The sequence below is a fragment of the Lutjanus erythropterus genome, chromosome 20, assembly GCF_056507025.1.
Source record: "Lutjanus erythropterus isolate fLutEry1 chromosome 20, fLutEry1.hap2, whole genome shotgun sequence".
Classification (NCBI taxonomy): Eukaryota; Metazoa; Chordata; class Actinopteri; order Lutjaniformes; family Lutjanidae; genus Lutjanus; species Lutjanus erythropterus.
In genome coordinates, this window is record NC_139336.1 from 34987501 (window position 1) to 35015400 (window position 27900).

Consider the following 27900-nt stretch of genomic DNA (forward strand, 5'->3'; position numbering starts at 1 on the left):
TCAAACCTCTGAATGTTTGGTTTTTAATGGAAGCGGCAGAAAGTGAAGCTCTCTGATTGGATGTTTGTCTGCACCTTTTTATGTCCACGGGCGTTTCCACCTTTTTTTTTTTTTTTTTTTTTTTTCAAATCAAAGAACTGGAGGCGTGAGAACCAGAGAGGGGCGGAAGTAAAATGCTTATCAAATAAAAATCAAATGGAAATGTATTTTAGAATAAAAAGAGCTCATGTGAATTCTAAATGAATCCAGATTTATTCATCAAAAAACAAAAGACTGAACACTGAGTGCACTGAAATATTTCAGACCAAAAGTTTATAAAGGCTAAAAGTTTATGGCCTTTTGTTACAGTCTCTTTTATTTTATTTTATTTTTATCCTCTCTTGTCATCAACACTCCACACCAGTTGGCGGCGGTACCGCATTAATTTATTGTTTACCAGCCGCCTCAAAAATAAATGAATAAAATAAAACACTAGTACGCATGAGCAGAGGCTTGATTCGTCAGCTCTGACGTCACTCTGTGCCGAGTAGAAGCAGGAAGTGAGTGTTGTTGAGGAAGCAGCTGGTATTTTAATGGTTTTCACGCAGCGGAGGAAGAACAGAGAAGAAGAGAAAGAAGAAGAAGAGTGAGGGGACAGTTTGATGTGAGAGCTGCGGGACAGAAATCATCACGGTGAGACACAGGAAACACGTCACCCACTGTCCGTCCGTCTGTTGTTATGGTAGCTAGCAGGAGCTAACGTTAGCTGGCGGTTCTGAGGTGGTTCCCTGACTGAGGACAGAGAGACAACGGTGACGTAGATCTGTCTGTGTGTCTCTCCTGTGTTTGACTGACAGCTCTGATGTCCTCACGTCTCTCTCTGTCTGTCTGTCTGTCTGTCGGAGTGTCTCTGTCTGTCTGTGTCTCTCTCTGTCTGTCTGTCTGTCGGAGTGTCTCTGTCTGTCTGTGTCTCTCTCTGTCTGTCTGTCTGTCTGTCTGTCGGAGTGTCTCTGTCTCTGTGTCTGTCTGTCTGTCTGTCGGAGTGTCTCTGTCTGTCTGTGTCTCTCTCTGTCTCTCTGTCTGTCTATCAATCCGTGTCTCTGTCTGTCTGTCTGTCTGTGTGTGAGACCAGATCTCGGCACGTGACCAGTCGTTACATGATTACAGGGTGTGGTGAGAGTATTCTACTCTGCCAGGATACATTTACTCAGTTACTTTACTTAAAGGGAAAGTTAATCACTTTTCAGTCAATGTTGGTGGGAGGGTTGTCTGTCCTGTCCTGTCCTGCCCTGTCCTGTCCTGTAGGATTTATTATATTTATTTATTATTCTTTATCTTTAAAATGTATTTTGTAACTTTTTTAATGTATTTTTTATTTTAATTGATGTATTTCTCAGGTGAATATTATTTTGATACCTGCATCCTAACATACTCGTCCCCCATCTTCAGCATTATTCTTGTTTGACTCTATTATATGTCCCACTGTTGTATATAATGTTGTATATTTTTTGTTGTTTATATATTTCTGTTTTTACTATATTGTTGTGTGTAGTTATACAACATACTTTTTTTTTTACAATATTACAAGGGCTGAATGATTTTGAAAAATTATCTACTTGTGATTATTGTGACTGAAATTGCAGTTGTGATATAATTTGTAGTATTAGAAGGAAAAGTGAATTTTTCCATCATTATTCTCATTTTCATTAAAATCAGATCTTTACAGTTTGATTTTTTTTGCAGGAGTCTGTAAAATAATGCTGTGCAGGACGGAACATTTCTGAAACATGATATTTAATACAAAATGCTCGTTTGATTCACATTTTTTGACACATTTTGCTGTTTTTCGGTCTGTGTCTGTGGTCAGTATCCTGACAGCACTGAAAAAGGAAAAATGTGTCACAGAACAGCAGGTTCTGCACACGTTCTCACCTAAAAATGTTTGTTCTCCAGGTGAAAGAAAACCTGTTTGTTTGGTTCAGACCTCAGTAAATATCACATCATCATCATCACCTTCATTTTATCAGGGTTTTTTTCAATGAACTTGAAAATTGTGAGTGAAAACTGATCATTTCCACAAATCAGATCACATTTTTCAGTCAAAATGATCACAGTGTGACTTTTTTAACAAATCATGTGGCTTTAATATTTAACAGTGATCGAAGTGAATGACTTGTGAATATTTTCTAGTCAGTGTTGAAGTTTGCTGCACATTGAATTAAAGTGTGACATTAACTGACAGTCCTGCTCACCTGCTCATCTGCAGTCACCGAGGATAAGGAACAAGGAAAGGAACAAGGAAAGGAACAAGGGAAGGAACAAGGAAAGGCTCAGACTTCTCAACCCTAACAAGAAGTCTATTTACAGAGAAGTCACACATTTTGAAATGTGAAACTTTTTCTCACAAATCATAATTTTGGTAGATAAATGCACAAAAACATGTGTTTTAATGTGATGAAGAGGAGTAATAATCACTTTGTGTGTAAATCTTCTTTACCACAGCTGGAAGGAGCTGGAACAAAACTGAGAATCTGATTTTGAGAACCTCAGAACAGACAAAGTCTTGGGGACCCACTGTGATTTCTGGCAGCACCCTAAGTGGGGCCCAGACCGCAGGTTGGGAACCATTGGATTAAACTGCCCAGCAGTGTGTATCAGAGTTAGAGCTTGGTGATGTGGACATTGGTGCTTTCATAAAATTTAATGATGATATAATGACGACGTGGGTAAAAACAAATAAAGGAACAGCTAGAACAGGAAATGACATCACTGTACTGTAATGCAGAACCAGGAAAAGACTCATGTCTAGTCTCATATCACCGTATCTGTACAGTATCCCTCGTTGAAGACGTGTTTGGACGCTCCATCTGTTGCAGGTTAGCGTCGGGCTGCTGAGTGGAGCGCAGCAGGATGAGTGGAGCTGCTCTGGGCATCGAGATCGTCGTGGTGTTTTTCCTGGCGCTGTTCCTGCTGCACCGTTATGGAGACTTCAAGAAGCAGCAGCGCATGGTGCTGTTCGGCACGCTGCTGGCCTGGTACCTGTGTTTCCTCATCGTGTTTATTTTACCTCTGGACGTCAGCACGGTCAGTTCTGAACGGAGACACCGTCTGTCCCCCACATTCAGGAGACTCCACAGAAGACTGAACACTGTGTTTGTTCTCTCCTCACAGACCATCTACAAGCAGTGTAAGATAGACCACAAGGAGCACGCCTCTGTTCCCACCGACAGCCCGCTACCGGCCAATCACACGGCACCAAACACATCTGTCACACCCACTAAAAGGTCAGTATCAATTTATTTCTCACAGTTTTGACTTGTTCTGTCTTACTGTTGGTTTCATCTGTCGAGCACGTTGAATTATACTAACCTGAATGAAAGGTGTGCTACAAATAAAGGTTGACTGATTGGTTGATTGATTGATCAGTGACTACGACACTTTGCAGATGACAGAGAAGACTGTGTGGGACAAAAAATAATTTAACTCTAGAGTGTGTTATTTTTTCTTCTTCCTGGTTTAGATAACATCAAACACTCTGCTGGAGTTTTATGTTATCAAACCCAGGAAGTCTGTGAGCAAAGATGATGAGAGCTGTCAACCAGCTGGCAACGCACACACACACGCACACACATGCATGCATGTACGTGTGTGTGTGTGTGTGTGTGTGACGCGCTGTCAGACGCTTCACCAGAGCGCACCACGGAGCGCAGGACAGCTGACGCTTCGTCAGTCTGACTCGACTAAAGAAAATCTCAGTCAGGGACAGGCTGAATGTTTACTGAAGGACAAAGTCTCTGTATACAACTGACTATTGGTCAAAAAGTTTTTGTAAACCATGACATTCTGTTTTTATGTCTGTTTTATTTACATGTATTTTTATTTTTCAGTGTACCGAAGCCGTGCTACAAGCCGTGGAGCTACATCCCTGACGGCATCATGCCTGTGTTCTGGAGGGTGGTGTACTGGACGTCTCAGTGTCTCACGTGGTCCGTATGACAAACCATCAACAGGTGTGGACTGTTGTGTTTTAGTTTGTAGCACCACATGTTGTTTGAAGGTTTGCCGTGTGTTTTCAGGCTGCTGCTGCCCTTCATGCAGTCGTACGCTCGCTCCGGAGGCTTCTCCATCACTGGGAAGATCAAAACAGCTCTGATAGAGAACGCCATTTATTACGGGACGTACCTGCTCATCTTCGGCTCTCTGCTCATATACGTGGCTGTCCATCCTGAGTGGCACCTGTCCTGGTGAGTGGACGTCCACCGGGTTATTGATCATCACTTATTGATGTAAAGAGAGTAAAGAGGTTTCGATTTGTTGAACAGCTTTAAGAGTTTATCAGCTGCATCACAGCTGCTTTCTCAGGGTTTGCTGTAATATTTTGAGGTCGGTGTGAGTCATTACGATTATTTTGACTGAAATTGCGATTAAAAAAATGATTAAAATCATGCTGATGTGATATTTATTAAGGTGTGAACCAAACAACCTGTGCAGCTCTGCAGTAACTCATCATAATGCTGTTTTCTCACTACTTTTTGCCTTTTTCAAAGAATTGCAGTTTGGTTCTGATTCTGTGATTTAGATATTACATTTGGTCATATTGTGATTTTATTGCGATTGAGATTAATTGTGCAGCCCTGGTCTCTTTCTGAGCAGCATTTAGACCGACTCTCAGATCTTTTAAATTTTACTGAAGTAAACATACCAAATTATCACAAAGAAAATGTATTTAAACTCCACCTCGCTGTGTGGGCTTCGTTCACACAGCGGCTCCGTGTTGCTCCTTTAATTCTAGTTCTTTGCACAGTCAGGTTTAACATGCAGCACATGTCAGATGGTTTGATAAAGGTTTAGGAAACAGGACATACTGTGGTCCCTCTGTGTGACAGCAGGACGGTTGTGTCTCCCTGTGGGATTCAGGTACGAGCTCCAGACCATCGGGATCACAGCAGCCAACACTTGGGGCCTGTTCCTGCTGGTGCTGCTGCTCGGTTACGGTTTGGTGGAAATCCCTCGCTCCTATTGGAACGCCTCTCGACACGGACACCTGCTCATAAAGACCTACTTCAAGGCGTCCAAGCTGATGACAGAGAAGGCAGATGCAGAGGAGAACCTGGAGGACGTCATGGAGGTGAGCGTCAGCCGGTGGAAATCACTGTAATGTATGAAGTTTAGTTATTTTCAGTGTTTTTATTGTTGAGTCTGGTTTTCTGCAGGAGGTGAGAAAAGTCAGTGAATCCATCAAGTACAACCATCCACTGAGGAAATACATCGATACCATTCTGAGGAAAGTAAGTGGAATAAAACTGTAACAACAGCAGACGTGATTCATGGATCAGATATACTGACGGACTTGTCCCCTCAGTGTCCCGTGGATTACCAAGAGAAGATGGGCAGGAACATGGACGACTATGAGGACTTTGATGACAAACAAAACACTTATCCCAGTGAGAAGAGCCTGGTGAAGCTTCATAAACAGGTGAGAGCAGCACAGTGACATGTTGGAGTGAACTGTCCCTTTAATCTCATCCAGGTAAGTAATGAGGGTGACCAGACTGCAGGTGTGAGCAGGTGTCACTGGTACAAACAGCTGGGTGTCACGTTGCTGTAACAGAGAACAGCTGTGCAGAACGCCACAGTATGAAGAGAGTGATGGATGTTTGAGGCAGCATCAGAACCACAGTAGGACATGACGGGACATGAGACGATGAGACAACCTGCTGAGGTCCAGTCAGACCAGCATCAGACACAAGCAGGGCTCATTTTTAACCTCAGATGAGCACAGAGAGATCGATGTTCATGAATAATCTGTGAGTTCTGTGTGTGTCCAGGTGATCTATGCGGTTCAGAGACACAACAGGACTCGTGTCCAGTGGCAGATCCTCCTGCAGCAGGCCATCCACCTGGAGGACGTAGCCAAGAACGAGACCAGCTCAACCCACCAGTTTGTCCACAGCTTCCCGTCCTCTGAGCCGGTCAGCTGGTTCAGCAGATACGTTTACACGCCGACTGTAGGTGGGTTTGACTTCACAGCCTCCGTCTACCTTAAACCAGTTCTCAAAACCCTCACCTGAATAAGACGTGACCCACAACCACAGGCACTGATTAGAGCCTGAGATCTGTGTCCGAACACGACGGGTCCCGACAGGTCTCATCAGGTCCTGACAGGTCCCGTCAGGTCGGGTCCCATCGGGTCGCGTAATCAGATTTGGGCTGAAATATGCTAATGAGGTTCAGAATTTGTAAAGAAAAGTTTTGGTCTTTTTTGGGCTCAACTTTTCAGGCTTGATTAAAGTTGTTGCTGACTGAAAACGTCCCGTACGTGACACCGACAGACGTCCCGTACGTGACACCGACAGACGTCCCGTACGTGACACCGACAAACGTCCCGTACGTGACACCGACAGACGTCCCGTACGTGACACCGACAGACGTCCCGTACGTGACACCGACAGACGTCCCGTACGTGACACCGACAGACGTCCCTTACGTTACACCGACAGACGTCCCGTACGTGACACCGACAGACGTCCTGTATAATGTGAATATTGTTGGAGACATTAGATGGATATAAGCTGCAATCAGTTAATTGATCATTAATCAACTATTAAATTAATCACCAGCTATTTTATCACCTGTTTTGATAATGGATTCATCGCTTTGTAAGAAGAAAAAGTCAGAATTCTCTGACTTCAGTTTCTTAAATGTGAATATTTTCTGGTTTCTGTCCTCGTCTCTTTGGGAAACACTGATCAACTTTTTCAGATATTTAATGAATCAAACAGCTGATTGAGAAAATAAAGAGGAGATGAATGTCCTGTGATGTCATGTCCTGTGTGTCTGTGTGTGTTTTTGTGCAGAGTGGTACTGGGAGTGTCTCCTGAAGCGCTGGTTTTACCGGCTGCTGTCTGTGGTCTTGACTCTGTTCAGCGTGGCCGTCGTCTGGTCTGAGTGCACCTTCTTCAGCACGCGTCCCGTCCTCTCACTGTTCGCCGTGTTCATCCAGCTGGCTGAAAGAGACTACAACTACCTGTACATCGAGGTGAGACGCACACACTCTTTATTAAAATATATTTTTTTAAAAAGTCATTAATGACTTTCTGACTCTGAGAAAAACAAGAAGATTCACCAGAACTGTATCTCTGAACGAAAAATCAAATCAAATCAAAATCACACACATTTAGGATATTCTATATGATCTCCTTTTTAATAACTGATGTAATATTTGAGACTCAACTCCCTCTTTGAAAACCTCTGGGTTTAAAAAACGTCCTGCAGTCTGAGTCAGACTACAGAGGACATGAGTCGAGAGGGCAAGAACGTGTGAGGGAAGAAAGTTTGGAAAAGATGGAGATGGAGAGAGAAAACAGGACATGAACAAGTTTTATTATGAACATACAGTTTTATTTTCCAGTAAAGTTACAAAACATAAAATATAGTTTACTTTGAAAGAAAAGAAATCAGGATCAGGAGGTCAGACTTTTTAAAAAATCAGACCTGGCCAAGAATATAGTGATGGGAGCATCTGTTCGAAGTTTAACTGGAAGAACTGAAGTGTTTGATCACATGTTGTTCAGAACTCAAAGAATCTCCTCCAGTTTGATCTAACTGGTTTGTGATGACACTTCTCTCCACCAGATGGCGTGCTTCATCACAATCTTCTTCCTGTGTACCTGCGTTTATTCCACCGTGTTCCGCATCCGAGTTTTCAACTACTACTACCTGGCGTCCCATCACCAGACTGACGCTTACAGCCTCCAGTTCAGCGGCATGTAAGTCAACAGCTGTTTACTGACATGTTTACTGACATGTTTACATGTTTACTGACATGTTTACTGACATGTTTACATGTTTACTGTCATGTTTACTGACATGTTTACTGACATGTTTACCGACATGTTTACCGACATGTTTACTGACATGTTTACCGACATGTTTACTGACATGTTTACTGACATCTTAAGGACGGGAATCTCTTTGATTTGATTCTGAGGGCTTCGGTTCGATGATAAAACGTCACTTGATGCATCTTGATGCATTAAACTTTTGAAGCTTTGAAGTGAGGAGGTTGGATTGTATCTGTGTGCAGCTGCTCACACTCCTCACCAACACTATATAACCTGTAAACAAATAAATAACCTGGATTCCAAGTAAACATGATGCAATCTGAGAAGTTTGACTTTTTTATGTTAAAAACTGGATCTAAATAATTATCAGTCACGTCACAAAATTGTCAGTTTTTCACTTTTTTATAGACCAAACAATCAAGTGATTAATGGAGAAACTAATCAACAGTTTAAATGATAATAAAAATAATTTGCAGGCTGAATCTTGATGCATGTTATTGTAAACATGTACACACATTAAAAACTTTACACGTGAGGAATAAATGTATCTCATTGTTTTTATTTCCTCTCATGAGGAAAACCATGAATGAGACAAAATAAATATATTTAGGCAGAACAAATGTTTTTCCTCTAATTAGTCAAACAATATACACATTTAAAAAAGTGTTTCATAGATATAAAGAACTAAATAAAGAAATAAATGAAGATAAAGAACTAGCAGAGTTTCTTCCAAATTCTTTTATTTATTTGTTGACCCAGATCGAGTCTCCTGTGACCCACGTTTGGGTCACGAACCAGTGTTTGATGCTGACCGTGACTGTCTAACCTGCAGGTTGTTCTGTCGTTTGACGCCTCCTCTGTGCCTCAACTTCCTGGGTTTGATCCACATGGACTCTGCCATCTCCCACCAGGACAAGGAGCAGACGGCCTACACCTCAGTGAGTCACCTGCCGTCACCTGTCGTTACCTGTCATTACCTGTTGTTACCTGTCATTACCTGTCATTACCTGTCGTTACCTGTCATTACCTGTTGTTACCTGTCGTCACCTGTTGTCACCTGTTGTCACCTGTCGTTACCTGTCGTTACCTGTCGTTACCTGTCATTACCTGTCGTCACCTGTCGTCACCTGTCATTACATGTCGTTACCTGTTGTTACCTGTCGTCACCTGTTGTCACCTGTTGTCACCTGTCGTTACCTGTCATTACCTGTCATTACCTGTCATCACCTGTCATCACCTGTCATTACGTGTTGTTACGTGTCGTTACCTGTCGTTACCTGCCATCACCTTTCATTACATGTCGTTACCTGTGATTGCGTGTCGTCACCTGTCATTACCTGTCGTCACCTGTCGTCACCTGCCGTCACCTGTCTTACAGACTCACAGGTCCACGTGTCTCTGACTGCCTTTTGTTTTTCAGATCATGGGCTCGATGCGTGTTCTGTCTTTCATTGCTAATGGATTCTACATCTACTACCCGATGCTGATCGTGATCCTCTGTATCGCCACCTACTTCAGGTGAGACACCTGACAGCTCTGCTCCACACGTCGGCGTCTTGCCACGACATTCAGGGCTTCGTGTTGATGTGATGAGCTGCTGAGATAATTAAATGATCTCTGCAGCGTCCGATGGTTCGACTCCCACCTGGTCCCTTGATGTTTAATATATGATAATATGATGACTATAATTATGTTATCAGATAGTAAGAAAACCAGAATGTTGATCATGTTCAAAGTATGATAATAATGATAATGATTAAAGTGTAATAATAATAATGATGATGATAAAAGTATAATAATGAACTGTTTCCTCAGTTTGGGGACTCGCTGTCTGAACCTTCTGGGCTTCCAGCAGTTTATGGGCGACAGTGAAATGACCTCTGACCTGATCGATGAGGGCAAAGAACTGATCCGACGAGGTAAAAGTGTCACAGTAACACAGAGCTGCAGTTTGTTAAACTGTCCCTTCACAAATCTGTTTCTGTTGTTTTTTTTTAGAGAAAAGGAAGCGGCAAAGGATTGAAGACGGAGAGAACAGACGCAGGGTGAGTAAAAATAACCATCCAGTCCTCAATAAAAACTGAACTCAAAGACAGCAGCCGTCAGTACCGTCTACATTTAAAAATATTTAAAATAACGTTACCTTTGCACCGGGTCTCCCCTATCTGAAAATTCTGAGTTAGTATCTCACAATCATGACTCAATAATGACGTCATTTTGAGAAAGTTTTTCATCATTTTCAGATTGTGAGACGTGATTTGGACAAAGTTTCTCATTATACTGAGTTACAGGATCTTTTTTCCATCATATTGTCATGAATGTGTTTCCATGGAGACAGACGTTTGTAGATGAGTGTATACAGGAATGTAGTGTTCACACACTTCACAGAACCACACATACACACAGAGACCATCTGAATGTACAGAGAAGAGCAGCTGAGCTCCGCCTCCATCACTCCCGCCTCACCTTTAACCAATGAGCTGCCGATCTGTGTGTGTTTCAGGAGTGGAAGGAGCGTTACGGAAACCCGAGAGAGGACTACACGGCGAGGAACAGGAGCAGTCATGAAATGAAGGAGACCAGTTACTCCGACTCTGTAACCCCTGGCAACAACAGACGTACGTCCGCCAGCAGCTGATTCGCTCATTGTGTTCGGTCTGCAGCTTCGCCTGCTGATAACTAACGAAGCTGTCGTTTGTTGAACAGAAGCTAAATATTCTCGCTCGGGGGGTCGTGCAGAGAGGGACTGCATCGAGCTGCTGCAGGACGCCGAACCTTTAGACTTCAACGCCGACTCTCTGACAGACGACCCTCTGGACCCAGAGGCTGGCAGGTAAACATCACTTCCTCCTGTGCAGAGGTCACACACGCACACACACACACACACGCACACACGCACACACACGCACACACGCACACGCACACACACACACACACACACACACACACACACACACACACACACACACACACACACACACACACACGCCTGGAGCTGCTTAGTTTACTGTTATGTTTATGTTTAGCTTCAGTTTAGTTTTGGTGTCTGAAGAAATGTGACGTCACTCGGTGAATGACTGCAGTGGATCTCATCGTGTTTTTGTCTCGGAGTGAACAGACGTCACCTGTGTGACCCCACCTGAGTCTGCAGGCCTCACTGCCTTCACCAACACTTGTGTGTGTTCTGTGTGTTTCACTTGTGTATTTGAGTTTTTTCTTTTGCTCTTTCAGACATGCAGGAGGACGTTATCTGTCCATGTCGTCGTCTCGGAGCCGAATATTCGACGACGTCTGATGAGGAAGTCTTAAACTGGAACGCACCTGAACGTCACTGTCCACAGGAAGTGAATGTACCACATGACCTCCATCTCACAGCTCCCAGAATGCATGATAATTAAAAACAAACAAACAAAAAAAAAAAAAAAAAACAGGTCACATATATCAGTGAAGTTCTGTCGCCTGCAGAGATCCTCAGAAACTCGTCTGTCCCTCGCGGCTGCAGGTGAGCAGAGACACTTTTGAAGGAATATCAGATTTACGTGAAGCGTGAGGTGTGAATGACAGATATTGATCCAGATCCTCCTCCTGTTTGTTTGAGCTGCATGTCATGACGGCAGGAGTGTGAGCATGCTCAGTGTGAGTCTGCGGCAGCTGCATGTCCACACGTCACATCACTTTAATGAAAGGTTCAATGAAGGCGAGTTTATTTATATTTTTTATTCTTTGTCTTAAATGTTGTGGATTTATTTATCTGTATGTCGTCACTGATAAACCTGATCACTAACACTTTATTATAACCATCATCAATAAATGATAAATCAATTGAGTTAATTCAACTAGTTTTACTGTTAACAGTCAGTGATGTTTACATTTAATTTGTAAACATTTATTAAGCATTTCTGAAGTTTTATAAACATCAGTCGCAGCTTTATAATATTTATAAACGACACGTTTCGCTTTCAACGCATCAAATATGCAACATCCAGGTGGACTTTCAAAATAAAGGCACTAAAACCACTCTGATAAGATTAGAAATAGATCAGTGTTAAAATAAGTTTGTTACCTGTGTAGGATCACGTCCACGACTTTTTAGGCTGTTTGTTTTGATTGTTGAAGCCTAAAATACCTGATTTCATGGCGATGCATGTTGTGATGTTTCTAGAGATGTTTTTGAAATGAAGATAGTTTGTTTTGTAAAATTAATTCAAATCAAAGGCAAATTGTTCCAGAGAGAACAAAACAGCAAACTGTTCTCAGAGTACGTTGGTAACTTTACCAAAAGACTCAGGATTACAAAAACTCAACTATTAAAATCAGCTTTGTTTAAAAATGAAAAAGTGCAGCAGGGAGAAAAAATGTTTTTCAAACTCAGTCAAACAAGGAAACACAACATTACAAAATAAAAGTGTTGATGAATGCATTGATAATGTTCTTCTCAGCACCAGTGACAAAATAAAATGTAAAAATGAAAAATAAATTACTGAATAATAAATTGATCTGTGAAAAAAATCTGGAAGTCTGCTGTGATTGGTGGAGCTCACAGGAAGCTACTCTGATTGGTCAGATTAGTGGAAAAGGTGCAGTGTTTTGACAGAATTGATTGGTTGAATTTGTGTAAATTGTACAACATCACAACTTCCTGTACATCAACGTACATCAGTTATTAAACTAAACAAACTAAACATCTGTTGCAGCTTCATAATAACCAAATAATAATAATAACAACAACAGACGGTTCACAAACTAATTATTAACAAAGTGTTATAAATATCTGTCTCCATGTAATGATTTATCAAAGGTTTAATAATCATTTGGTGATCATTAACTAATAATTCATGTAGTTTATTAAATATTATAATTTATAACAGTAAACAGTTAATTGACTAATTTAAATGAAAAATGTAAATCTTGTCTTTTCAGCTATGGAACCATATATAATATATAATTAAACTCATTATTTTATGTCACACCAACTAATAATAAAATCAATTATAGCATTAATACTAATTAATTTCAGTGTAAACAGTAAAATATCTATTAATTAAAGTTTACCAGTTATGAATGATGGTTATTATAAAGTGTTATCAACTGATCAATCAATAAGTTTCACGTCATCTGAATGTCTAATAATTCTGATCATGGATGAACGTGTGATTGTCATGAAGGATTAAAGGACGCAGCAAATAAAAGCTGAAATTATTTAGAAGCAGCTGAACTCCTGAACTGAATCACACGTGAAAATACTTTTACTTTGAAAACCCTTTGAATCGTACAGATGTTCATGTAAATGATTTAATAAACATGACCCTCGAGCGGCGAGCGTTCCCGACATTATTGGCTGCAGAGATGAACGGGTGAGAAAACTTCATATCACGATTATAGTGACAAAAATGACCACAGCTGTCGTCATCGAGGTTTTATGGAAACGTTCATGAAATTCCGACACAAACACTGAAGTTGTTTCACTGACTTTTACTTTGAAAACCACTCAGTGATTTGATATGACATCACTTCCTTGGTGATGTCACTGTTTGTGAGATTGTTGTTAACTTTGGTTGATGCTGAAGAAGTTTTTAAAGGTGAGAATTTGTTTTGGACTGAGGAAGTTACAGTCGGCAACAAAATAAAAGAATCAAAATAACTTCGTACTGCGGATCAGCGTTCCTCAAAATAAACAACTCTTTACTTGTGTTTTCTCCGTTTCCCTGGAAACACACGGGGTCACGTCAGTAGAACTCCTCCTCCTCGGACTGCTCTGATATCTGATGGAAAAAATCATGTTGCCATGGACACATTTAGCTGCTATGACGACAACATGTGGCGTGGACGGGGTTCAGCTCATTATCGTCATTACTGCAAATTTTATTTTGATGAAGAAGAATGAAGAATCTCACGTTGACGTCATCAACAATCAGCTGTTCATCCTGTCGTGTTCTGCAGCTCTAAAGCTGACGTGATCAGTACACGTTCCACGTCTGCGGAGGTTCTCGTACCGTAAGCATCAGAGGGTGAACGTTTACCGTCTGTGTCCACACACCAGTCCACTGCAGGTGTGGACAGTAAGGTTGTCTGAAGTATCAGTACTGCAGTAGTTTTTCAGTACCTCGTGTTTTGCAGTGATCTCACTTCAGGCATTCAGCTGCTTATTAGATGATAAACAGCGTCTGTTGTTTGCCTGCGTTGTGTAATTTAAATAGGATGTAATTTTCTTTCATTTCTGTTTATTTAAACATGATGGTGTGAGAAACCACGTGGTCACTGTGGTCCTGAACCATCTGAAGCTGTTTCAACTCATTTTTCTCTTCATGTTTGTTAAAATGGTTCCAAATGTGCCATTTTTTCCCCCAACTGCCATATTTGACACCTCGAGGTGAAAATGGCAGAAGTTTCCTTTAACCCTCCATGTTTGAACTGTAAATACAGACAAAGTGAAATGAGATGCAGAGACGTGACCTCAGTCTTCTGCTGTTTTAGCTTGTTAACAGTTTCCAGTTTCCCATCATTTCATGGTAAGAATGTGATAATAACTAAATGTTATTTTCATACACAGGCAGTAATCACCATTTCACATATTTGAACTTTTTTTAAATTAACCACAGATTTCTTGGTAATAATTTTCACAGCAAGTATCATAACTAAAGTTTCTCAGAAATATCCCCACGACACTTGTGAATTATCTTATTCTTACCATGAAATTTGATGTTAATTTGAAGTTAAATTCAGAGAAATATCAAATATGTTGCTTCTTAATTACCACCAACTACATGAAAATATTACTTCCTAATTATCACATAATTAACCGTGAGATTTGGAGGTAATACTAAGAAATGTCAAATATAAAACTTGGTATTTATCACGTCTTTACCGTGCAGTTATGGGACCAGTGTTACCTAAACACTTCTGTCCTGTGAAATTCAACTTAAAGGATCAGTTCAACATTTTGTGAAATCCTCCTCTACATCTTCAGACTGATCTCAGCCTGCAGCTCGTTAGCTTAGCTTAGCATAAAGACTGGAAACAGGTGGAAACAGCTAGCCTGGCTCTGTCCAAAGGGAACAACATCCACCTGCCAGCAGCTCTGAACCATGAATCCATCAGTTGTTTGGTCCATAAAATGTCCAAACATTATGAAAAATGTTGGTCAAAGTCCAAGACGACATCCTCAAATGTCTCATTTTGTCCAAAACTCAAAGATATTCAGTTTCCAGTCAGAGAAGAGGAAAGAAACCAGAAAATATTCACATTTAAGAAACTGAAATCAGAGAATTTATTTCCTTATTTAAACAAAAATGACCCAAACCTGTTAATTAATTATCAAAATAGTTGTTGATTTGCAGAGATGTGATGTAACTAAGTACAAATACTTTGTTGAAAGATTTAACAAGACGAAAAAAAACATAAGACAACAAACAACACAAAAGGTGCAACATGATAAAAAAGACGTATCTGCAGTAAAGACTGTGTTCTTTTGTCACCTCTGGTGATTCATTTAGTAATTGATAAATTATCAATTGATCATTGCAGCTCTAATTACAATAAACAAAAATATCAGCTTCATTTGTGTTTCAGAGTTGAGAGTCGGTGAGCTGGCAGGTGTTCGTTTCCTGACAGGCGCAGATCAACATCCTGCAGCTTTGATTTGCTGTAAAAGTGTTAAAACAAGTGAAAACACAGGACTGCTCCTTTAAATCCTGCACATGTTGATGAAGAGATCCTGCTGGCAGGTTCAGCTGAGCTTCTTTAAACAAACATCCTCATCGTCAGGACAAACTCACCACTGATGTCCTCCTCTGTACATGAGTGGACGACACAAACTGACACAACTGAAAATCAATCAATCAATAAATCAATAAGAGAAATAAATTCATCATGCAACAAAATAAGATTAAAAATACATGTAGGCATTAATTCATGGACTAAATGTGACTTGAACTGATATTTCCATTTTAATTTGTTTGTTTTCTATTTATTTACTTTCTCATTTAATTTCCATATTATTTATTAATTTGTTCATTTTAAATTTTATTTTATTTTATTCCTGTATTATTTCTGCTTTGTGTTTATTTCTCCAGATTTCTTCCATTGGTTGATCAACATCAGAGTGCAGAGATCAACTCCAAAATATAATTAAATACAGAAATAAATTTGAAATATTAAGAAATTGGAAAATTAAATGGTAAAGTGAATAAATAGGGGGATTAATGGAAATGTAATTTAATACAGAAGCAAATTAAAACAAATAACGATTTGTGTCATATTTGATGAATTAAATACTGCCTGGATTTATTTTGAATATTATTTTTGGTGCATTTAATGACATATTCATTTATTTATTGAGATATTTCTTCACTTTTGATTCAGTCAGTTTCGGTCTTCGTCCATGTTAACATGTATATTTGTATGATATCTTTTGTATTATATGAACTAATTAACGATGTGCTGAAATCATTGAAGTGACTTTGTATTTCTGGATCTTTGCTGATTCCAGTCGTGTTTCAGTCTCATCATTCCTGCTGATTCTGCTGATGATCGATTTGAATTTTATGTTCTGAATAATATGTGAATATTTATCGTCTGTTCTGATCTCTGCTCCTGCAGGTGGAGCGTCGGTGTAGTCAGTAGATCTCCGTGTTCTTTACAGTAGTGAAACATTAATGAAGAGATGATGTATGTTTTACAGTGTCGTGTCAATAAAGATGATACAAACACTTTGGTCCCGTTTATTCTCAGAAACACTGTAGATGAGAGACGTCTTCTGTCGTTCTGGACTCTTTTCATGAAGGAAAAATCATTTTGAATCATTTTGAACATCATGAATTCTGTTTAATTCAGCTGAGTGAAGATGTGACTAAAAGTGATGAGATCAGAAAAAGGAAACCAGAGAAACAGACGGCTGGACGTGTAAGAAGGCTGAGAAACGCTCTGGTCAACGAGAAGACAAGTCAGAGAGACAGACATCAGACGTGATCGTGTACCTGAGCTTCATCGTTGATACACCTGGAAACAGGAGAACCTCAGGAACTCAAGATGAGGCTGTCAGTCAAAGATTATCGACTTGTTCATGAGATGAATCCTGTGGGTCTGATGCTGAGAATCGACTGAGTTACATCCTTAATTCACTGATGTCTCTGTTTGGAAAAGACATGGAGGAGAAGATTGTCGCCTTCATCACACACTCAGAAAATGTTCTGAAAGTCCTTGAAGCTGCAAACATTAAATGTTCCAAAGATGAGAAGAATCAACCTGTTCACTTCCTGTTTAATAACTCAGACTGACGAGAGAACAGGACGACAAGTTGGCTTTAAATGCTGCTGGAACTTAACAACGGACCAAATCAGCCAGTTGAATGACTGAAAAAAAAAAAGCCTCCTCAGAATCTGAAAGTGACTGATGAAGTGTTTCATACATCAGACTGAAACCCTGCATCCAAAACCTGCAACACAGGATTGACTTGACTGTTTGTTCTTGTACTTTCATGTTTAATCACCATCAGTTTGTCCACTGGACAGATTAGCATCAAGCATCAGTGGTTTTAAATGGAGTGAGGACGCCCCCTGGTGGTTAATGTGGAGTCCAACAGCTCCCTCCCTCCTCTATATCACCAACTAAACACAAAGTCACATCATGTTGGACAAAAATACTTTGATTTCTCCGTTATACTCACTGTTTTGGTCTTAGGTTGAAGACGGGAGCTCGGTGGAGGCAGGATCCCTCTGAAGACATGGAGAGTCCCTCCACTGTGGACATCATGGAGGCTGTACAGTCGTTCAAACAGGATGTTCAGACTGAAATAGATGGTGTACTGGCAGCGATTAACAACATCCAGTCTGACAGTAAAGAATGCAGCAGCTGCACTGCTGAGGCAGAACAGCTGAAGATGTGATGAACAGGCTGCAAGGAGCTGAAAAAAAAAAAACTTCTCACCACCGAGGTGGACAACTTGGCGTGCAGGAGCCGGCGCAGTAACGGTGCGTATACAGGATATACCTGAGAACGAGGAAGGCTCTGACCCCTGCTCTTACATGGAAAAATGGATCATAGACAACTTGAACATACCACTTCCTGTTGTAGAGAGATCCATCAGTTGGCGAGCCAAAGGCCGGACTCTGCTCCGAGAGCTTTTATTGTGAAATGCCTGAACTACAAGGACAGAGAGACGTGTCTTTGTTATGTCTTTCATCTGACAGAAGGGGGTTAAAGTGTCCAAATCTTTATCGGTTTGATCTGGCAGCACAGTTGAGAACTATAATGTTCTATGTTTCTATTGGAGAGACACCATCATGGATAAATATAGAGTCATGCTTTGTTCAGTTACCATTTTATTTATACCTGTATTCATCTGAGCTAAAATACCTGAGAGCAAACACTGTCCATCCTACAGTTCTTAACGTGGTTAATGTTTGGTACGAGGTAAAGAAATAAATGAATATGTCCAGCTCCCCGTCACAGATCAGTCTAATCTGAGAAATGTCTCATTAAACCAGGCGAGCTGGACGCTGCTGACCTCTATAAGGAAGTGGTTCTCATGACTTCTGAGAAAATATCTTTAATACACAAACATCCTTAATCAGCACTTTTTTAAATAAACAACTGCAGACAAAACAACATGTGATGGTTTTCAGTCGGTGCTCGGGTTGAGAATATGACACAATGCATGTCATTAGAGAAAATAATGAACTCTGAAAAACAAACTGGATGTTTATGAAGGAAGCTGGAAACCAATGAGTGACTTTATAAAAAGGAAAACCTCTACAGGAAGGAAGTGATGTCATGTTTAATGACAAACTCTCACTATATGATCTGATTTACTTTTCAAGAGGAGCCACTGAATTATATTTAGTATCCACTGTGTGTGTGTGTGTGTGTGTGTGTGTGTGTGTGTGTGTGTGTGTGTGTGTCTGTGTCTGTGTGTGTGTGTCTGTGTGTGTGTGTGAGAGAAATGATTGTTTTTGGAGCCAAAAGAAGAATTAAAAGATTAGTGATCATTAAAGACCACAAAGCAGGACCAAGATCTTGTTGTAGTTCTGGACTCAGACCTGAATATTAATATCTACATTAAAACCAGGAATGGATCCAAAAAAATCCAGGAGTGGAACAAAGAACTGACTTTAAAGTTCTACTGTTGGTTTATAAAACACTGAATGGTTTCGAGACATTTCTGATCTGCTGCTCTGTTATGAAGCGTCCAGACGTCTCAGATGGTCTGGATCAGGTCTGCCTTCTGTCCCCAGAGTCCAAACATACTGACATTAATCAGTATAATTCTGCAGGAGGACTTTCTTAAAGTACAATGACTATAAGTGGCCAAAAAAAAAAATCTAAAATGCAGATTTAATTCAAAATGTTTAACTTCCTGCAGAGTTTAGGCTGCAGCTTTAAGAGATGTTTTTGTAATTCTGGAAATGAGACGTGGCCACATTTTGTTAACACATGATTTCAGAGAAATGCTGCGAGTTAAAATAATCAGTGAAACAGAAAGTTGCAGAGAGGAAGTGATTTTTTTCAGTTCCATGTGTTTCTAAGAAGATAAGATCAGACTGACCACAGCATCTGACCTCTCAGCTGTTTAAAAGCTGCTGTCTTCCTCCTCAGCAACAGAGAGCTTCAACAAGTCAACAACAGGTAAGAAGACTTATTACAATACTGAACATGTTATGATCACAGCTCATATAAATGCATAAGGACAAATGTAATAAGTGAACCTGCTGCCTGACATCTATATGATTCATTTATATCTTTTTTTCTGTAACATTTAGTTTGTGTTTCAAACTAATTATCAACTGTTGTTCTTATTCCACAGCTTCCAAGTTAGAAATATGATTAATAATAAATGTGCAACATCCTGTTATACTGTCAGAATAAAGGTGCTGATCAGGTTTAGGAACTTGTTCCAGTTAGACAAAGATCATTGATGGGGTCAAAATAAGTCCTGCAGGGACTTTGTCACTGTGCTGTGATAGTGGACGGGACAGACAGAGAACTGAAGGGACAGCAGAGATGAAGGACACTTCAACAACAGAAATACAACCTGGACATTTCACTGATTCTACAAGATCAAATCATCTTTTATTTGTCCTAAAACAGAGAAATCTGCAGTGTTACAGCAGCAAAGAGGACAGAAAAATACAAGATGAATAAATAAATAATACATCAACAAGTAATAAGTCAAGAATAATAATGTTGTTGTTGTGACTCAGGAAATGCAGGATTGGACCCACATGCAGAGAGACAGCAGTCAGGTGTGACGACTGCAGAGACAGTCTTACAGGCAGACAGACAGGCAGGCTGGTTTAGGTCCAGCTTAAAGTTCATGTTGAGGAGCAGAACTTCACAAACACACTTTGTGTTTTAAAATGTGTGTATTTGAGTCAGGATAGAGGATCTAACAGGAGCTACTGACACCAACATTACAGCTGACAGGAGCTTCACTTTACTCACTTGTTTCTCTTCTGTCCACAGAACCAATCAGCTGCTCCATCCTCAAGCTCCTGTGAAGCTGTTACCACGGCAACGTGAGTCATACTGACGTTTCTATGACGACACAGAGTGTTTCAGTGTTTGTTGTGTTCTTGAAATGCATCACGGTGTAAATGAAGCTGAATCAGGTTTTACTACATGATGAGACAATTTACAACGTTTGACAACATTAGTTATTATTTATTGATGAAGCTGATTGTTTTCAATGATAAACTGATCAGATATCAGATGGTGTGTAACTGATCCATTTATTTTACATCTGATTATAATGTTGAACAACCAGAATGAAAGCAGACCTGACAGAAAATCATAGTGGAGAATTCTTCCTGGCTGTGATGTAAAGACAGTGGGCGGAGCTAAACAGCTTAAATAAATACAAATACATTCAAAATCAATTAAAATAAATGTCAATAAAAACACTGTGATACATCAGCTTTTCTTTGATCAACACTCAGTCAGAGTTTGTGAACTGAAGACAATAATTGTGTGTCTGTGTGTTTATGAACTGACATCACACAACAATCCTTCATACCGAGACATTAAAGGACACATGAGGAAAAGAAAATATAAACAAGAAAAACAAAACAAAAACAAACCAGAGAGAAACAACAACACAGAGAAAATAAATGAATAAAAAACAAGAACATCACAGTAAGTGTTGATGTGGGTTTGTGGAGTTTTTTCAGGGTGAGTTTGGTTTAGTTTTATTAATTTCTTCTGATCATAAAGAGTCAGACTTGTGTCATGTGTCTCTGTGTTGTTGGTGATACTGTGATGTTTTGTATTTTATTGACGTCCACCAGGCTGTCAGAGTCGTGGCAGTTCTGATGTTTTTGAAGCAGTTGTGGTGTTTGATTGTGTCACTTTGCAGCGGCGCAGAGCGTCACTCTCATCAGGACACTGGGTTCAGGATATTTCTCGAGCTCATCATCTCTGAACCTCCATTTCTCCAGCAGAGACACAGTGGTCTGTAGAAGAGTCTGTGTGTTCAGCTCCCAGCAATTTGTACTTTCAAATTTTATTTCTGTGCTTTGAAGTTTAGTTTCTCTCCTGTAAAACTGTGTGAGGTTTCTGCTTTATTTGGGAATTTCATCATGTTGTCTTTCAGCTGATAGGAGTCCTGTTAAGTTACTGCTGACGAAGACAAAACTTTCTGAGTTTGCTGCTTCATAATAAAAGTTTTTACATAACAAAAAAATAGGGAACTTCTACATTGAAGAGTTTATAGGAAGTGAAACGTCCAGCGTCAGGCAGTTGACTAAAAACAAGGACATTTCAGCTAACAGACACTCACCTCGACAGCACTGACATGTGAATCCCTGCCGTGTGGCCATGACTAGCCGAGTCAAACCAAGTCAAGACAAACAGCACAAGTGTCTCTAAAGAGGCTCTAGTCTCTGCAGCGTTGTCCACACAGACAGACGAGCAGAGGACGGTCAGTTGCCATGTGAGCAGAGACAGAGGCATGAATCCATGAGGTTTTGCATGTGATCTGTGGATTTCATGTAACTTCATGAAACAGTTTCACTGTAACTTATATACAAGTTATTTTACCCAAAATCTAAATGCAGAGCTGCAGTTCAAGGCAGGACTGATGCTCACTGTTTTACTCTGCAGCACATCACTGTGAAGAGCAGCTGATTAAAAAGACTCAACGCCATGATGTGATCTGATGTGATCTGAAGTGATCTGATGTGATCTGATATGATCAGATGTGATCTGAATGATCTGATGTGATCTGATGTGATCAGAAGTGATCTGATGTGGTCTGATGTGATCAGAAGTGATCTGATGTGGTCTGATGTGATCAGAAGTGATCAGAAGTGATCTGAAGTGATCTGATGTGGTCTGATGTGATCAGAAGTGATCTGATGTGGTCTGATGTGATCAGAAGTGATCTGATGTGATCTGAAGTGATCTGAAGTGATCTGATGTGGTCTGATGTGATCAGAAGTGATCTGATGTGATCTGAAGTGATCTGAAGTGATCTGATGTGGTCTGATGTGATCAGAAGTGATCTGATGTGATCTGAAGTGATCTGATGTGGTCTGAAGTGATCTGAAGTGATCTGTTCCATCCCTGTCTCACTCTTTCCCTTCTTTCTGTGGCTCAGTCAAACTTCACCTCTCAAAGTCCACAGCTTTGTGGCAGATCAGGATGAGTTCATTGAACGCTGCAGTAGGTAGAAACTTGATTTTTGAGTCTCATCTGAGTTAGGTTTCGTTTTAGCCCCTCCCACTAGACGAGCAGCACAAGCTTTATGAGCAACAGTTTACTGAGGTCAGTGCGACGTGACCGCAGCCTGCTCGGAGGTCAGTTGGGGTCATGGCTCATGTTGGGTGCAGCTCGCTGAGATTTAAGTGGTCATGAAAATGCAACACACTTTTGCTCACGCAGCCAAAATGTCAGTATAAAAGCACAGTGTCATTTACTCACCCTGTAAAAAGTGTGGTCAGCTCCTGCATGGTGCTGCTGCACGCAGGTTTACAAGCAGACATGAAGATAAATCCACTTTTTAATCCCAGAAATGAAAAAAAATAAACTTTGAGCTCTCATCTGGTCGGTTGGCACGTCTGTAATTGTTTCATGAACAAGAAGCTGAGAGGCAGCAGTAAAAATAAATCCACTTTTACATCTCAGAAGTTTCAAAAACAGACGCTGAGCTCTCATCTGGAAAACTGATGTATAAATACAATGTTTTATTATTATTTTCAACCCCAGCAAGTAGAGAGGTTTTATTAATTCAATTCTCTGTTCAGTTGTATTTTAATTCATGTTTTTTTTCTTTTCTACAGGAAATCGTCATCCAAATATGACCACATCACCTCCAAAGTCCTGATCCAATCAGGACCTCCTGCTGTCTACCAGCTGAAACCAAAGGAAGAAAATATTGGAACTCTGAAAAGAATGACTCTTGGAGAAAAAAATCCAAACAAGACAAATAAAACCATCTTGCTTGTTGGTGAAACAGGAACAGGAAAATCTACTCTGATCAACGCTCTGGTCAACTACGCCATGGGAGTGAAGCGGAAGGACGACGTCTGGTTTGAGATCGTAGAGGACGAGAAGAAAAGACAGACAGAGAGTCAGACATCAGATGTGATCGTGTACCAGATCTTTGGTTTTGAAGATAAAACTCTGTCCTACTCTCTGACCATCATCGATACTCCTGGATTTGGAGACACCAGAGGGACCGAAAAAGACGACATTGTCACTCACAGATTATGTGACTTGTTCCGCTCGAAGGACGGCGTTCATGAGATTGATGCTGTGGGTCTGGTGCTGAAAGCAACTGAATGTCGACTGAGTGACCGACTGAGGTACATCTTTGATTCAGTGATGTCTCTGTTTGGAAAAGACATGGAGAAGAACATTGTCACCCTCATCACACACTCAGATGGTCTGCCACCTAAAAACGCCCTTCAAGCTCTAGAAGATGCAAAAATTAAATGTGCCAAAGACGAGAGGAACGACCCTGTTTATTTTATGTTCAATAACCGCCAGACCACAGAGAAAACAAAGAAAGATAAGGACGTTTTAAAGAGAAATTGGAAAATAACATCAGATGGAATGAGTCAATTCACAGACCTCCTGGAAAAAACTGCACCTCAAAAGCTGAAGATAACTGTGGACGTCCTGAATGAGCGAATCAGACTGAAAGCCTGCATCCAAAACCTGCAAGAGAGAGTTGAGTTCATTGAACTACAACAGATAGAAATCCATCAGACTCAGGTAGCTCTGAGGGAACATGAAGAGGAGATGAAGACCAATGAGAAGTTCACTGTAGAGATCGATGAGACCTACAAAGAAAAACAGTCTGTCAGTGGTGGGATGTGGGGCTTGTTCCTTTATGAAGGAGCTGTCTGCTGCACTGCCTGTGAGGAGAACTGTCACTATCCTGGATGTACAGTGGGTTGGTATCCCAAAGACTGTGAGGTGATGAAAGATGGCCGCTGCACTGTCTGCACTGGGAAGTGTCCTGTTTCAGCTCACGTCAAAGAAAAGTGGATCTATGTGAACAAGCCGAGAAAAATTAAGATGACCAAACAAGTTGTGAAAGAGAAGTATGAAAGGAACAAGGAAGAAAGTGTGAGCAAGTTGAGCATTTTGGAAAATCTAGAGAAGAAAATAAAAGACCTGACAGCCGACAAAGATGAGTGGTTGGAAAAATCCTTCCAGCATGTCGTCAAACTGGATCAGATCGCCCTGAATATTGATTCAGTGTCCACTCGTGTCCACTTGGACTTCCTGATTGAGAAGATGGAGGAGAAAGGAGATGAAGAGAAGGTCCAGAAACTGAAAGAGATGAAAATCTGAGTGGATAAACGTAAAGGAACCAGAGCAGGAACGTTGACTCTGTGTTCCCACCACTGTCCTGTGAACCACAAACCTGGTTTCTCAAATAGATTTCTGCTGGAGAACAAAGGCGTCTCTGCCACATTTACGATTAAATGTAATGACGGCGCCACCTGGTGTTAAATGTTTTGGTTTGTTTCTCTGCAGTATGATTGTTAGTGTGAGTCTAATCATGTTTGTGCTCGTATTAATAGATGAGTCTTATATAACCGCCATGATTTTACAGTGTTGAAGTTGTTGTGAAACTAAAGTGAACTCATTGTAAAGGAGTTGAGCCTGGAGGAGGTTTAAATTCTTCCTGTGTCCAAGTGTTGTGAGAATATTAATAATCTATGTGAAGAACAGCAGGATGTTTGTGTGCAGGAGTTTAAGGAGGAACAGATGTTTGACATGTTGAGAGAAGAAGAGGAAGAAAATGAGCGAGTAAAGAAAGGTGTAATAAATCCTGTTATTGATCCAGTTAACGTGTGTTATCTATAGTAGGAAGTCAGTGATAGAAGACGTGAGGACAGACTGTCTCTCCTCATATCTGTGTCATGTTGATGACGTCTGTCAATAAAAATCTACTGACATCTGAATATTGTGTCCTGTGCTGTTTGAGTGTGGACTCTCACTGATGTCACTACATATGACTTTATTGATCGTTGTTTTGAACAGAAGAAACAATGTGTTTGATCGATGTGATCAATGTGAAACCAGCTTTATTCTCTCATTCAAAGACAGGATGTGAACATTTTGAAAGTTTTATTGTTTCATGTTGACTTGATGTTTAGTTTGAGGGCAGAAGAGAAACCAGCTGTGTTCCTTTGTCCAGCAGGAGGCAGCAGATGTGAACAAGAGACTTACAATGATGTCAAAACTTTATTTATAAAGTCTGACATAAAAACATGAACATTTGGTTTTACATTAGAGACAAAACACAAAGTTTAGTCCAGACTTTGTGTTTTAAATTCAACCTTTAATATTTAATCATCATAAACATGTGGATGACAGATCAATAATCACATTTTATCTCGTGTCTAATGTGAAAAAAGGACATATTAACAGTTTTTCTCAGCTGTTTTGTCTCCAACAGTCTCGACTGTCTCTAAAGTGTCTCACCTGTTTGATGGGACGTCTCAGCTCTGTGGCAGGTCTGCAAAAACTCCAAACTTCATTGATTGATTCAGTTGATGTGAAACTAGTCGAGTAAACTAAACAGCCTGTTTTTCTTCTTCTCTTTGCCTCAATCATCCAATGAGAAGAGAGTCAACGTCACATTTAAATCAACCAGCTGACTTACAAGCTTATAATAGCAAACAAATAAGGACAAAATAAACATAAGACAAACAAATATAAATATATACATACATGTATATCAGTCCCTACAGGAAGTCACGATGTTGTGATCACAACAATTCAACCAATCCCTGTCAATTCTGCACAACCTTGAAAATTTTTCCAATCACTGCGACTTTTTTGACCAACCACTGTTGCTTCTTGTTGGTTCCACCAATCAGAGCAGCCCCATGAGTGTCATACATGTACGTCTCAGTGAACTGACTCAGTGTTTTATCATTTATTATCTTTTGTATTTTAAGTTTCTGTTTTGTCATAAGTACCTGAATTAAACACCAAACAGAAGAGGAGGGTCTTTAAATGATTTAAATCTTATATGGAGGGTAAATTATTCCATAAATCCAAAGCCGCTGATCCAAACCTGATCATCTCTGTCTCTGCATCTGGATCTGAGAACATCCAGGAGGAACTGGTCAGACGATGGAGTCTGACGATGTAAGAACTCAGAAAGGTACGGGGGGAACCAGCACATTTAAAACTTTAAAAACAAGAAATTACAAGAATTACAGTCGTGACATGATGAAGATGAAGTCATGTTCGAAAACAGTGACAACAATCTGAACTGATGAGATGATTTTCAGTCAAACTAATTTTATATTAATGAAGCTGATTGATCTCAATTCAGTTATGTCTTTATTTAGTTTATTCATTTATTCAGTTTGTATGTTTGTTTATATATGTTGTTATGTTTGTTTATTTATTCATGTATGTGCAGTATTTATTAATTTAGTTTGTTTATGTATGTATTTATTTCTTTCCCAGTGATGTTGATAACAATGTTTGTCTTCCCCTCCAGTCCACTGGTTGCTGGTTGCTGGTTGCCTGGTTGCCTGGTTGCTGGTTGCCTGGTTGCCTGGTTGCTGGTTGCCTGGTTGCCTGGTTGCCTGGTTGCTGGTTGCCTGGTTGCTGGTTGCCTGGTTGCCTGGTTGCTGGTTGCCTGGTTGCCTGGTTGCTGGTTGCTGGTTGCTGGTTGCCTGGTTGCTGGTTACCTGGTTGCTGGTTGCTGGTTGCCTGGTTGCCTGGTTGCTGGTTACCTGGTTGCTGGTTACCTGGTTGCCTGGTTGCTGGTTGCCTGGTTGCTGGTTGCTGGTTACCTGGTTGCCTGGTTGCCTGGTTGCCTGGTTGCTGGTTGCCTGGTTGCCTGGTTGCTGGTTACCTGGTTGCTGGTTACCTGGTTGCCTGGTTGCTGGTTGCCTGGTTGCTGGTTGCCTGGTTGCTGGTTGCTGGTTGCCTGGTTGCTGGTTGCCTGGTTACCTGTTTGCTGGTTGCTGGTTGCTGGTTGCCTGGTTGCTGGTTGCTGGTTGCCTGGTTGCTGGTTGCCTGGTTGCCAGGAATGAAACATCACACATCTAACCCTGAGAAAAACAAAACATTTATTCTACACCTGTCAATTTTTTTTTAAACAATCAATATTTATAATTAATATTAATTTGTTTTCATTTTTTATATGATACTTTTATTCTGCACCAAGTTTAGAGTTGTTGTTTTTTTCTTTTCAAATTATTCCTTTATATAAAAATGTTATCAGTAACATCTTTAATTAATTAATTAATTAATAATTAAACATTGAAAATATCAGCAGAAGAAAAACTTCTGAAACGATTGATTTGTTTATGGAGTGAGGACCGTATTATCCCGACTATTAACATCTGTTTATTTTACTTTATTCAGTAGATTTTATTTTAATTCCTGTTGATATTTTACCATTAATATCTATTAATTTAATTTATTTTACACTTGAACAAACTATCGAATTTAGTCTGTATATTAATTTATTTTATCTGTTTATCTTCTATAAACCAAAATATTTTGGTTCGTTTCATTCTCCTTTCACTTCATCTCGTCCTCCACTGAACTCAACTGGATGGAGTTGACTCCTCCCACCAGCAGGAGGGGCTGTTGTCCT

At 40.2% G+C, this 27900-nt stretch overlaps 1 protein-coding gene and 1 pseudogene across 2 annotated transcripts; both read left to right on the forward strand.

Annotated features, from left to right (window-relative positions):
• The first annotated feature begins 509 nt into the window (after positions 1-509).
• lmbrd2b (LMBR1 domain containing 2b) lies at positions 510-11224 on the forward strand. The gene is made up of 18 exons (XM_084746338.1): positions 510-672; positions 2856-3063; positions 3151-3263; positions 3867-3965; positions 4056-4223; positions 4897-5107; positions 5193-5267; positions 5342-5455; positions 5808-5991; positions 6837-7018; positions 7615-7748; positions 8656-8761; positions 9244-9341; positions 9639-9742; positions 9822-9868; positions 10327-10441; positions 10530-10656; positions 11055-11224. Exons 2-18 carry the CDS (start codon positions 2890-2892, stop codon positions 11116-11118), a joined length of 2115 nt encoding a protein of 704 aa, XP_084602464.1. The 5' UTR covers positions 510-672; positions 2856-2889; the 3' UTR covers positions 11119-11224.
• Positions 11225-13124: 1900 nt separating this feature from the next.
• Positions 13125-24779, forward strand: LOC146308860 (uncharacterized; annotated as a pseudogene). The gene is made up of 8 exons (XR_014772672.1): positions 13125-13177; positions 13764-13817; positions 16422-16437; positions 16656-16764; positions 16890-17280; positions 19371-19445; positions 20283-20335; positions 23096-24779. The product of XR_014772672.1 is annotated as an uncharacterized LOC146308860 (transcript).
• Positions 24780-27900: the final 3121 nt, after the last annotated feature.

Bases quoted from the DNA above. Each gene is read 5' to 3' on its own strand.
- lmbrd2b (XM_084746338.1), top strand. From the start codon at position 2,890: ATGAGTGGAGCTGCTCTGGGCATCGAGATCGTCGTGGTGTTTTTCCTG. The intron at 4,224-4,896 runs GTGAGTGGACGT...TGTGGGATTCAG, and splicing joins CCTGAGTGGCACCTGTCCTG to GTACGAGCTCCAGACCATCG. The intron at 5,268-5,341 runs GTAAGTGGAATA...TTGTCCCCTCAG, and splicing joins TCGATACCATTCTGAGGAAA to TGTCCCGTGGATTACCAAGA.